A 13,093-nucleotide genomic window follows, 5' to 3' on the forward strand; every position below is an offset into this window, starting at 1 on the left:
CGTATTTTTGTGAAATTCGGACGAAATTGGGCCCTAAAATTGCTGCATTTTGCAATGGAGCGTAGGCATCCTTTTTTCAAAATCGCGATTGGCTTCAGGACTACTTTTAGGGGTGATCATCTTTGAACAGAAGTTTCTCCCAAAAGTCATTGGTTAACCCCAAATAATTGAACAGAAAATGAAAGATTATGAAATAAGCTTTACTTTGATGGGTGTCTCAAACACCTTGGACAGTTTAATTTTTGCAAAACTTTTGGAAGTGGGCATAATTATCGCTGAGGTCTATAGCAGTTTATTTATTGGTCTGCATCCAGCTATTGTACAAAGAAACTGCGATGGCAGATTGGTGCAGGCCTATACGCAAATAATATGTCCACTTCTTTGGATGAACAGGGTTGATTGAAGGTTTCAAAACCTTAACCATTGCAGGTACACGATCAATTTTGCTTGAACGAGCCTGCTACTTTCCTCGGATGCCTTCTAGTGGTTTACAGTTTCCCCCCGAAAAAAAAAAATTGTTTCTTAATGGCTATTTTTCTTTAAAATGATATATCAACGTAAAAAAAATCCACCTAGTACGTTAAGTTTTGAAATACTGGCTATAAAAAAATGTGCCATGGGCGCAAAAGCATCCCCCCCCAAAAAAAAGGCGTAATTTCAGAGGGTTGGAAACACCCAAAATCGAAAAAAAGGTGTTTGTTTATGTTTAAATAAACATAAAAATTGAAAATTCGTTAGGAGAAAGAAATCCAACATGTTTGAAGAGCAACTTTAATTGTGTCGTGATTCTTACAGTTACAAGGAACACAGCTTCATAATTGAAGACATAAAGCACTATTCACAATATCACAAGAATACTTAGTCATACAATGATCTCCCTTCTTAATACATTTATTTGAACACAGTATAACATTGCCACTTTCATGTGCTGCACATGAACTGCACTAGGACATGCAGCTCTCAAAAGTAGCTTGCTCATCCAAATTGCAACCCCCCCCCCGACACTCAACTTGTGATTATCTATATCAGTCTGAGTTTTTATAACTTAACTGTGATACAATTTATAAAAACAAACTTTATATACATGTGCTAATAGCACAAAAATAATTACAAGCAAATCATATCTTTGCTGTTAAGTGCATAAAACATATGACATGTAAAAATTAATGTAAAAATGGAAAATGAACAAAAATATGGAATACGAAGATGTCATAAACTTTAGCATTAAGGCCAACTCAAAATCCAGTGCTCCCCAGGTAGTACGCTAAGCAATTTCCCATGCTAAGCAGAAGTAAGAAGAGGACCAGTTCCAAACAATATACAACTGATAACAAAATGGTTGGCAACCTTGTTTTGCTAATCGAAAAAAAAGTGCAAGGTTAATTGCTTAATTAAAGGCACGTATGAACATTGGGAAAATGTGAACAGAGCTAATAAGAGAAACGTTTATCCAACTGAAGATGGGGATTGGTACAACACCCTGTGTAATGCTATAATTGAAGGCAGATTAAAACGGAATCCAAATATGAGACCCGAAAAAGTATGAACATGTTTTCTCTGTTTTATCAAACTGTATACAGTTTAATCTCGTTAGTACAAACTCTGTTAATACAAAATTCTGGTTATAACAAACATAAAGCCTTAGTCCCGACTGTGCATTTATGTGCACAATGAATGGGACTGATGTTCCTCTTAGCACAAAATTCTGATATAACAAACAGTTTGGCTAGGTCCGAACGAGTTTGTATTAACGATACTTGACTGTAGTTGTCACTGAGCTAAAACTTCCTCATGTATATCAATCAAATAAGGTTTTGCCCTGCACCGATGTTTAAACACTGTATACTCAGTGTGAAAGTTGGAAAAAATCACTCGGGTGGGACTCGAACCCACGACCTCCTGCTTTCTAGTGCAGATGTCTTACCACTCGACCACCGAGCTAACGGGATCGGTTGGCTGGTTCGAATCTGATGTACATAGCAGCGGATACCGCGTAAACTATTATAAGATTATAAGCCCCACCCACCTTTTTCCAACTTTCACTCGGGAGGCAACACACCGAGTATACAGTGTTTAAACGTCGGTGCAGGGCAGAACCTAATTTGATTTATATCACCCCGACGCAAAAATTCAATCTTATAATTCCTCATGTATGTTAGTTGCTGTGCACCTTACTCAGGATTTTGAGCCCCCCCCCCCCCCCCCGATCCTAAGAACCTTTAACTTTGGTTTGATACTTGACTGAGGAAAACAAATCTTGTGACTCGAATGTGGTCAAGCTGCATAATCTTTATAATAGAATAATTTCTTTGAAGCAAAGTGTGTTGAACTTAATGACGATGAACGTTTTCTGAGAAACCAAGTGAAATGCATTAATAAACAAGCTGCAAGATCCAACTATCTGTAACGATGTTTGATTATATACAATGAATATCGACAGCTTGTGAATGAGTTTCTGATTAAATTTCAGAAAATGACGTTGTTTTACGGTGTAAATCAAAGATCATTTTGTTGTTACTGTTTGCAGAACAATTAGAACAAGTACCAAGTGGTACAACCCACGGCAGCCGGGTAACGTGTGAAGACGACTTACGGTACCGTCCGAGCACCGGGGCCATACCGGTGCCTGGAGAGTACCGAAAAGAAAACGAATGGGGCATGATCAAATATGCAAAAATGTGCTATTTAGATGCATGCGCAACAGTGTTTGCAAAACCAGTCTTCGAATGCAAAGCTGTTATACTCGAGTTGTATGAATACAAAAAAGGCTGAGTAAAGTGTCCACCAACCAACCAACCCACCAACCAACCAACCAACCAACCAACATAAGCAGCTCAAGCCCACGGCGTGTTTCACACCACCGTGGGAAATAGTGTGTTATGTTTTTTTTTAAAGGCATTGCAGAAATTGATCTTTCCTTAGTTCAGGTCAAACATTCATAAATCCATATAGCAGAAAACACAAGTGAACACACGTATTGCGTTGAGTAAAAACAATTGCAAGCAACCACAAGAATATACCTTGCATGGGATTTTTTTCAGGTAACCCGTTTTTGTCAACCAGCCTTTCCATGAAATTGAGACGTGACCTAAAATTTGCCAAATATGGACTCCATTTCATTTCAAAAGAAAAAAAACTATCACCAGCATGTTCTAATTTGTCCTTCTAGCCCATATTCCCCCAAGGAAAAACAACAGGGTGCTAAAACCTCAACTGATGAAATTTGAGGACCTTTTTGGACAATTTTGGAATGTTTTTATTTAAAGAAGTTGGACAATTTTGCTGAATTTGAATAACATATCTAGGAAACTTTGCCAGCTTTGAGACAGAAGCCAAATCATAGGAGCCTCAAACAGTTTGGATCCACATCCATGGTTTCAAACAATATAAAGCTATTTATGCCTTTTCCGAATTCTGAGCGGTGGCGCTGGAGTGGGGAGAGGGGCAAGGGAGGCTGGAACAGGGGGGGGGGGGGGGGCACAAGGGCGGGGGAAACAGGCCTTGGGAAATCCCCCCACCCCCTCTTACTTATGCCACCGAGCTTGCCTTTTGAATATTTCATTGTTTTACCATGCAAATTTTCTGACATTTCCAAATGCTCCAACTTGACTCCATGTTTCAGTTTTCACATCTCATCGTCTTCCATGTCTACATCCTCTTCAGGGAAATCCCCCGTTGTCACAAACTGTGGTTTGACAAAGCTGCCATACTTGGGCTGGCACTCAAAATACCTCTTGCCCTGGACACTGCAAGGGGAAAAAACCATTTGTTATTCTTAAATACCTGAGACAGTTTATTGGTTGAGACCCTGTCACGTGGGTGGTTTTAAACGGATGATAAAACACCGGCAAGAAATGAAGGTGGCCCCTGAATCAGGACAATTAAAACTGTTCTCCCACACTATTTATTCCATTATTAAAGCTATAGTCCATCATTTGCAGCCATCCGAAAAAGTAACTGGCGTATTATTGTTAAAAAAAACATACTTGGTTGAAAGATAGTAAGTGGACTAAACTCCCTGTGAAATTAAGCTTTCTGGCAAGCTATCATTTTGAAGTAACCAACGAAAGAAGGCCTTTCCAACGGTGCGTCTTAAGACGCACCGGTTGCTATAATTCGTCGGATCAGTGCGCGTCATCGCGTATAGCTGCAATTCAAAACAATTCAAAACATGATTCAGCAACTTTTGATTTGAAATTGAGATCCTAGAATGCTGTTTTTCTCGGAATATACAGCTGAAGCTGAGCTGAAACTTCATCAGATTAGTTGTTCAGTATCCTTCATTAGATTTTGAACACTTTTGTTGCTTCAAACGAACAAAATGCACAAATTACAAATGATGGACTATATCATTAATACATGTGCTATTTCTGAGTTGCACGTCAGAATTGATTTGATTTTTGAATTGCTATTTTTCTAGCAATACAAAATTTATTCACAAAAAGGAATTTAAACATACTAGACAAGGCAAGCAAAGCGGGTCCAAGAGCACACAAATCTACTGGATCGATTTACAAAGGCTATTCGCTAAAAGTCTTTTCGTGCGCATGCCCTACACATTGCAATGGGCCGTATTTAGCCTATTCATTGGCATTACAGGGTGATTTAATTTCATACTTTTGGGTCAGGGTGAGACTATGCAAGTCTAATTGGTGAAAGTCAGGGGAGTGGGGGAGTAAGCCAGTCGGGGAGTCAGTCAGTCAGTCAGTCAGCTACAAAGAGGACGATAGGCTTGCCCTCTAGGACCAGCAACCAAAAAAAATAAGAGTTCGTAAGATTTGGGAGGATTCCAGTTAAGGGGCAAGATAAGAGCAAGGTTGGTGTAGCAGTTCTTTCCTCGCATTTCACCACTGGGACACGAGTTCTAATCCCGCCTAGGCCAATATGTGGATTGGGTTTTCAGTCAGTGCCTGATTCCGTGGGTTTTCCCGGAATATTCTTCTGGGGTTTTCCTCCCAACTCTATAACTGTAATTTCTTCATTGTCTTCTCTAGACAGGTTTCTTCAGGCGTGTACGAGCTACGGTGTCTTGGGCGCTTGTGAGGAATTATTGGTTTCATTACCAGAAATAGAAACAAGATCAGAGCAAGATTGGCATAACGGTTCTTTCCTCGCCTTCCACTGCTGTGTCCCAGGTTAGAATCCCACCTAGGCCAGTATGTGGATTGGGTTTTCAGTCAGTGCCTGATTCCGTGGGTTTTCCCGGAATATTCTTCTGGGGTTTCCCTCCCACCTCTATAACTGTAATTTTTTCAATGTCTTTTCTAGACAGGTTTCTTCAGGCGTGCGAGCTACAGTGTCTTGGGCGCTTGTGAGGAATCATTGGTTTCATTACCAGAAATAGAAACAAGATCAGAGCAAGATTGGCATAACGGTTCTTTCCTCGCCTTCCACTGCTGTGTCCCGGGTTAAAATCCCGCCTTGGCCAGTATGTGGATTGGGTTTTCAGTACCTGCCTGATTCCGTGGGTTTTCCCCGAATATTCTTCTGGGGTTTTCCTCCCACCTCTAAAACTGTAATTTCTTCTCATTGTTCTAGACAGGTTTCCACTGAAGTGCAAGCTGCAGTGTTAAGGGCACTTTTAAGGAATGTTTGGTTTCATTACCAGAAATAATGAAAAAAATAACTGAATTCACAAACCTTCCATCGTTCTTTCCCATTGGTTCATCAAATTTGACTCCAATCCAGAAACCAGGCTTGAAATCTGTTTTTCCTGTAATAACCACAAAAAAAAAAAAATCGTTAAATTTTACACAAAGAATAGACTGATCCACTGAGCCCCAGCCTTTGTTATTGTGACCAATGGGCTCCATACACAAGTACCCCCTCAACGGTAAGAAAGGGAGAGTTGGGGGAGACCACAGGAGAGGCATTCGAACCCATTGCTGATGCCGTCTGACGCCCATGCAAAGACACAACTGGTTTCAATAAATAAATAAAATTACATGTAGTCATGCGTACTTTGCGCTTTATGCGCGCAAACCAGTACACTCACGCAGTATGTCCCAACCACTGGGCCCTCGAAAGTGGTAAAAAGCGCCCTCTCTAGTTTGTGCACGGAGCCCATTGCAGCTGTGATTAATGTCTGATACTAGTGCTCAAATTGTCCGACGTGCATGCACTTGTATATGCAGTGTTGCTTTGGAGCATGCAGAGTCAGGAAAACACTGAACAAAGTTTGACACGTTTGAGGATCATGGTATCAGCCACAAGAAATTCAACATGTACACAAAGAAAAAGAAACATCATTCAAAGTAATATTCTTGAGGAATAACGTTAAGATTTTCCTTTAAACAGGTCATTTTAGCAGCCAGCTCATCAACTCTAACTCTCCTCAATCCTTCAAAATCAACCAGGCACTTTTGATGGCTTTTGGAGGATTGAGCCTTTATGCCTGTTAAAGTGCTGTTTAATTTATGGAGGATTCAGGGCACCTCCTGATTCAGTTTTGGTTGATTCTGGGGAAAAAAACAACCTTGCATTGTTTATTTTCGGCCACGCATAAATGTATACCTACATTATGTGGGATTTTATCCATCTTAAAAGTGAGTTGGATGGCTTTGCCTTAACTCTCTAGCATCTTTTACCAGGAACTGGACCAAGTCCATCAAAATCCATCAATCACTGTGCGTCCATTACAAAACTGTACATGACATAATGGAATCCACCACTGACGCACTGGTTGACATTCATGGACTTGCTACACATGGCTTATATGACAATAGCAGAACAGGAAGGTAGGCAAACTCAATTGGATACCCCTAGCACAGCTTCAGGCCATTAGGCCCAAGTCCATCATACTCCATCAATATTTACTCACGCCAGGCCTCCTGGACCAAGTCCCCCAAAATCAACCACAATGAAGGGATGGATGTTGATGGATTGGGTTGGTTATAGTTAAGGCAGTGGTTGCCCCTCCACTGACCAATATCAAGAGTTCAAGACATACATGTAACAGATGATTTTGGAAGATTGAGGCAGGATCCAATTTTTAAGTAGAGGGAGTTTAATTTTGAAGAATTGAGGATGCATCTTAGCGAAAGGGCCCAGGGTGATGGGAATAATGACTGCCACTACAGCGTGATGAGTGACATTAATGGATCAGTTTATTGCAAAGCCACTGTACACAACCAGAGGCCTTACATCCTTGTTTGACTGTTTAGCAACTCACCGACAAACATGACTGTTCCTCTCTTAACGGGTGGAGCGCTGGGAATGTTGACCTGACATCTCGACCCGACCTCTATCGCCCCTGCTAGTCTCTCCTCCTCTGCCTCTTTCTCCTTCTTCAGGGCTTCCCGCTGAGCGGCCTCCTCGGGATCTTCTTCTCTGAACTGGCCCATCTTGTGCTTCTTCTTGAATGCAAGTACGGAATCTGTGACAAGAGAATAACAAACCTGCTTATTTCTACCACACAGCAGTGTGACATTTTTCCGTACTGACAACACGTACTTCTGCTACTTAGCGTAAAAGAGCAAATAATCTAAAACAGCGAGTTTCATTCTGATCTTAATTTGAGGATCTCATTGCTTTCTTTAAAGTGACTTACGAGCGCTTTTCCTTGACCAGGACTACTGACCTGTTCTTTTGGAGTAATCGTCGTCTGTGATTTCATACTTTTCTACTTTGGACAGATCTTCAAATTCCCCTCTTAACCTGTTTGGGTCGCTGTCTTGCACCTGATTGGAGGGAAAATACAACCTGTCATTAGTTGGGCTGGGTTGATTGGTAGTGGGAACATGTAATAGGGTGTTCGGTCCAATGTTCACGTTCACCTAGTTTGGCACTTATCAGTAATAGACACATTACTAGTCAAACAATGGTCCTGGTTCCCTGGTGTGCTTTATGATGCATGCGGCTTTGGTAACCAGTGATTGAACACTGCCCTGTGTTTTTGTTCTAAACACATAAGTGTAGTCAACTAAAGTAGTCCAACAATCCTTCGATTTAACAAAGTTAGTCGAACTAAGGTTAACTATCGTTCGCCCAGGAACTTCCCATAGGCTGGCCATCTGTATCTGGGACTAGCAAACAAACATAAAATCAGCAATAGGTCTCTCTAAAATGACATCACTTCCTACAGATTGCCACGTTCAGCAGCATCTTGGGCGTCAAATTTTCGTGACACATCGGCTGTGCCATATTTCAAAGCAACACGCACGCGTGTTTAGAACATTTTGCACACTGTGCGCACACGCATCTGATGGCCTTGAACACGCAGCTGTAATTTTCCTACGACGATGGCGTCCTTTGAGAGAGATCTATAAAGAAAAGGTCAGAAGGCTGTAATCTAACAACTTGGGTTTCCAGGATTAACTCACGTGTATCCTCATGCCATCCTCCACGGGATAAGAACCTAAGAGTGCATTATCATCACTCATAATCACCACTAGCTGACCATCCTTGTTGAACAGCTGGAGCTCCATGGATGCACTCACTGAGCCAGTCACCATCTCCAACTTGCCCTGGGATCAAAACCAAAGGAATGTTTAGAACCAGAAACCACTGAGACAGCAGCCAGCAACTTCACCGACGTGCAATTGGTTCATTGTGGTTACTCGCATCACACTCTTTTGCATCCTTTCACATTCCAAGTGTTGAAGTCTTCATACTTACCTGTACCTGTAGTCAGACAGGTACTTACTTTCTTAGTACTTACTTGATCTGCAAGTACTCAAGACTTTTCCCTCATGACAACAGTTAAAAAAAGTTTTGTTTCTTCATTTGGCACTTGCCAAATGTGGTACATGCCAAGTCTCCTTTAGAGAATTTTGTCAGCTTAGTATTGACTAAAGTTGACCTGATTTTGTTTTTTAAAGTTTTTCTGCACTCAACTTCCCAATCTGGTACTAGGAGTCCATTGGTTTGAACGGTTGTATCTGTAACCACGCAAAATTAGTCAATTTCAAACAGTGATAATAAAGCATCTGCATGGCTCTAAAAATAAAACAAGTGTCCTGACATAAAAGGACAATTTACTCCTATTATCCATGAAAATAATTCAGAAATTTGCATTTATTTGGATGGGAAAATTTGTTTTAAAAACGAACTCTTTACTCGCAATAGAGACAATGTCACAATGGGCTTCGGCAATTTATTTACACCACATGTAAAACTTTAATCTCTTTGATAAATCTTAATTTCTTTTTAGATTAAAAAGGGTTCCGACTAGTACACATGTACTCTCGAAGTTGAGAGTTATATTAACACAGCAGTGGAAAAATGACAAGCCTGGCGCAACTGGTGGCCAAGCATGTTTAAAGGTCGGGCACAGAGGCAAAACAGAAAAATTATGTACAAGATTGTACAACGCCTGAAACATCTTGCGTGGCAGAAACCAGACTTACAATTTGGTACCGTATATATGCATAGTGTGAGCAGATGGCATTGGTCTATTGCCAGACTAAGTATGGCACGACGCCTACGCCCCTTCCGTGTTGCCGTGTTGTGCCAAGTAGGATTGGAACTGTAGTCCTATATTAGCCTGTGTTTACGGTTGGCCGTCTGGCATTGTCTGGTCACAACAGCGCGTGCCTGGACAGTGTGCGATGGTATGGGGAAAAAACACTATGCTGTTTGTGTAGAGCAAAAAAAACATGCTCATTTGCTGATCGTGCGTTTCGGTTTTGGGCGTATTGGCTTCAATGATGTACCGGTATGGAATACAAACACAGATATCTGGGGTGATCAGAACATGAAAGAAGACATCTTCAGCTTTCTATAAAAAATAAGGATGAAATTTGTCATTGACAGTGCTCGGCCAATAACGACCATTTTAGTTTGAAAAAACACATCCACGCTTTGTGCTCCTATTCAATAGTGCACATCACGAAGCGTAAACTAGCTTTTTAGTACGCATGTCCAAGTGTTTTTTACCACAGCGTCAAAACAAAAAGTTCAGCAACCTTGGGGTGACGTCATTCATAAAGTTTCTAAAAGTCTCTAAACGCTGATATAAGAAGAAGCATGCTAAATGGACAATAAATTCCGACGACCATTTTGGCTTGAAAACATATAGCCAGCCAGTGTTTTGATAAGTTAGCCCATGGTTAGCCACCCACACACACGCGCGCGCGTATTATGTACATGTACATTGTAGATAGTGGATATTTTGCCGGAGGTAATGACGGCAAACTAACGATTACCAAAGGTTTGCCGGCAGCAATCCATATCAACAGAGGGCGCTGTACTCTTTAAAATAGGGCTGAATTATAAGATGTATTAAATTCCCACCAAAAGTTGTGTAGCACGTTTGGTGTAATGGTTAAGCAAAGGCTCTAGTAAGCGGGATGACTCGCGTTCGAATCCGACCGCACCACATTTTAAAGGTTTTTTTTCTCATCCCCAAATAAATAAGAATATTCTTCTTTTATCATTTTAACATGTCTCAAACATTTTTTGCAGAGTATTACATTTTCTTTTTCAGATTTGTGGCTCTGGAGGATTTTTTTTAAAAGGGAAATAAAGTCCGAAATTATAAAATGGTCTGAATCCCATCTTGTGAATACCAGGTAACAACGATAATTTTGGCATGGAGCCAGACTAAAACTTTTCACCGGAAAATGTTTAAGTACGAAAAAAAACGGTAACTGCGCATGTTCAGTGCATATCCGGCAAACTAACGTTTACTAAAGGTTTGCCGTCTCTGGCAAAATATACACTGCCTACATTGTATATAAATGTGCGCGCCTGTTGTGTAGCGTGTGTTCTGTAGTACAGTGTGTGTATGCAGCGCCCCGCGTACTTGAGCTTATCCTTATGTCCGTTTGCCTATCATTGCCTAGACCCGTGAACGTGGCGTTGTATACAATGCCACGTTGTTGTTTATTTTAAAACCTAGCGAAATCGATCCGACATACATAATTCCGTATGGGTGTTGAGTACTCACCTAGAAATCTAAATTTGCCCGTCCGATTGTTTAAGCTGTGTAATTTCGACGAAATTTGCCCATCAGTAAAGACCCATACAAACGTGTAGAAATTTCATTTTAACCCGACAAGTGACCCTGACAAATGACCCCGGACGAGTCACTTGGACAGATTGACGGCTGTTTCATGTCGCAACCCCGAAAAAAAACCCGCACCCGATTGGCTGCTCGGCTCATCTCGTGTACGTGTGCGCACACGCACGTGGGCGCACGTGCACCCGCGTGCAGTGCGGTGAGAGAGGAAAGGACTTGAAACTTGTCTAAAACGATGTCTCTTTTAGCTGCGACAGTAAACAGCCGTCGAATTATACGAAGGACGGTACAATAAAACGCAATGCGCATGCGTCACTTGGGAGAAAATGGCAGCTAGCAGGACTTCATAAACCGGGGCCAGAATTTTCCTCAAATTTCGTCAAATGCAAGTTTTGATGTACAAACAGATTTCAAGACAGCTTCATATGTGAGTACTTATTACATTTGGGCAGTGGATATTTTGCCGGAGACGGCAAACCTTCAGTAAACGTTAGTTTGCCGGATATGCACTGAACATGCGCAGTTACTGTTTTTTTGTACTTAAACATTTTCCGGTGACAAATTTTAGTCTGGCTCCGTGCCAATATTATCGTTGTAACCTCGTATTCACAAGATGGGATACAGACCATTTTATAATTTCGGACTTTATTTCCCTTTTAAAAAAAATCCTCCAGAGCCACAAATCTGAAAAAGAAAATGTAATACTCTGCAATAAAATGTTTGAGACAATGACATGTTAAAATAATAAAAGAAGAATATTCTTATTTAGGCCTATTTGGGGATGAAAAAAAAAAACCTTAAAAATGTGGCAAGGATCAGGATTCGAACTCGGGTCGGGACATCCCACTCACTAGAGCAATTGCTTATCCACTGTACCGAATGTGCTACACAACTTTGGTGGGAATTTAATACATATTATAATTCAGCCCTATCTTAAAGAGTATAGCGCCCTCTGTTGATATGGATTGCCGCCGGCAAACCTTTAGTAAACGTGAGTTTGCCGGCGTTACCTCCGGCAAAATATACACTTCCTTACATTTGCAAAATAACGTCCAGTGTGTGTAATGGAGGGAGTCAGAGGGACAATTTCGCCAGGTTCTGAAATACACAACAGCGTGGCGTAGTTTACAAGCCACGTTCACGGGTCTAATCATTGACTATATCAACTTTTCATTTAGCCCCATAAATGTGGCCTATTTACTGGACTGCCTCCGTAAACATAGGCCACACATCCACACATCCACATGTACAAAAATCGTGTCGACGGAGCCAAATTTTGATTTTCACATTTAGGCTTAGTTTGTAGGTTTTTTTTGCTTTAGAAGCATACTCACCCTCTTTACAGGCTAATCAGAAAGTGCTGCCTTTTTCAGATGTCTAATTTTTGTGAAATTTCATGTTGAAATTTTGATACGCAAACGTGTAAAAATGAATCTGGAAATTTCACGAAAAATATACATCTGAAAAAGGCAGCACTTTCTGATTAGCCTATAAAGAGGGTGAGTATGCTTCTAAAGCAAAAAAAACCTACAAACTAAGCCTAAATGTGAAAATCAAAATTTGGCTCCGTCGACACGATTTTTGTACATGTGGATGTGTGGCCTATGTTTACGGAGGCAGTCCAGTAAATAGGCCACATTTATGGGGCAACTTTTCATTATGAGGCTAATAAACGTAGTTTACCTTCAGTGTTCCGATAGTCACATCTTTTTGAAATCGTTTTTCCGACGGGAAATTATTAAGAGTACTAGTGATCTGTAAATTGACATAACTAGCGGTAACAACGGTAAATTCTTGAGCCATTTTGGTTGGCACTGGCAGAAGATTAATTGTGAAGTAAACCGAAATAAATTTGCGATCTGTACTGTTTGCGCGCAATCACGTCACCAGACTTTCGAGCGGATTTACAACAGGAAAACCGGTCATCGAACGGGGACCCGACTATTACTAACATGACGGCCAAAAGGGGGCGCTATTTTACACAACAGGCTGAAAGCCCATGTCAACTCGGTGTCATTGCGGGTCTTTACTGTCAAGTTGCCTGCCAAAATGAAATTCCACCTTCCTACTCAAGAAATAGAAAGAAACTTGAAAGAATCTGAACGACATACACCCATATACATAAAAAAAAAC

The 13,093-nt window shown here is 41.0% G+C and overlaps 1 protein-coding gene across 1 annotated transcript; it reads right to left on the reverse strand.

The window, feature by feature from the left end:
* Window positions 1–2,188: 2,188 nt before the first annotated feature.
* LOC119742997 (tubulin-folding cofactor B-like) lies at window positions 2,189–12,852 on the reverse strand. Its single transcript, XM_038219293.1, has 6 exons — window positions 12,644–12,852; window positions 8,322–8,465; window positions 7,580–7,679; window positions 7,172–7,375; window positions 5,641–5,713; window positions 2,189–3,746 (listed from the first exon to the last, which is right to left on the reverse strand). The coding sequence occupies exons 1-6, from the start codon at window positions 12,761–12,763 to the stop codon at window positions 3,626–3,628; spliced, it is 762 nt and encodes a 253-aa protein (XP_038075221.1). The 5' UTR covers window positions 12,764–12,852; the 3' UTR covers window positions 2,189–3,625.
* Window positions 12,853–13,093: the final 241 nt, after the last annotated feature.

Source organism: Patiria miniata, unplaced genomic scaffold (genome assembly GCF_015706575.1).
Source record: "Patiria miniata isolate m_02_andy unplaced genomic scaffold, ASM1570657v1 HiC_scaffold_6, whole genome shotgun sequence".
Classification (NCBI taxonomy): domain Eukaryota; kingdom Metazoa; phylum Echinodermata; class Asteroidea; order Valvatida; family Asterinidae; genus Patiria; species Patiria miniata.

Bases quoted from the DNA above. Each gene is read 5' to 3' on its own strand.
- LOC119742997 (XM_038219293.1), bottom strand. From the start codon at position 12,763: ATGGCTCAAGAATTTACCGTTGTTACCGCTAGTTATGTCAATTTACAG. The intron at 7,680-8,321 runs GTGAGTTAATCC...CCCTCCAATCAG, and splicing joins AGGATGGCATGAGGATACAC to GTGCAAGACAGCGACCCAAA. The intron at 7,376-7,579 runs GTCAGTAGTCCT...CTCTTGTCACAG, and splicing joins CGATTACTCCAAAAGAACAG to ATTCCGTACTTGCATTCAAG.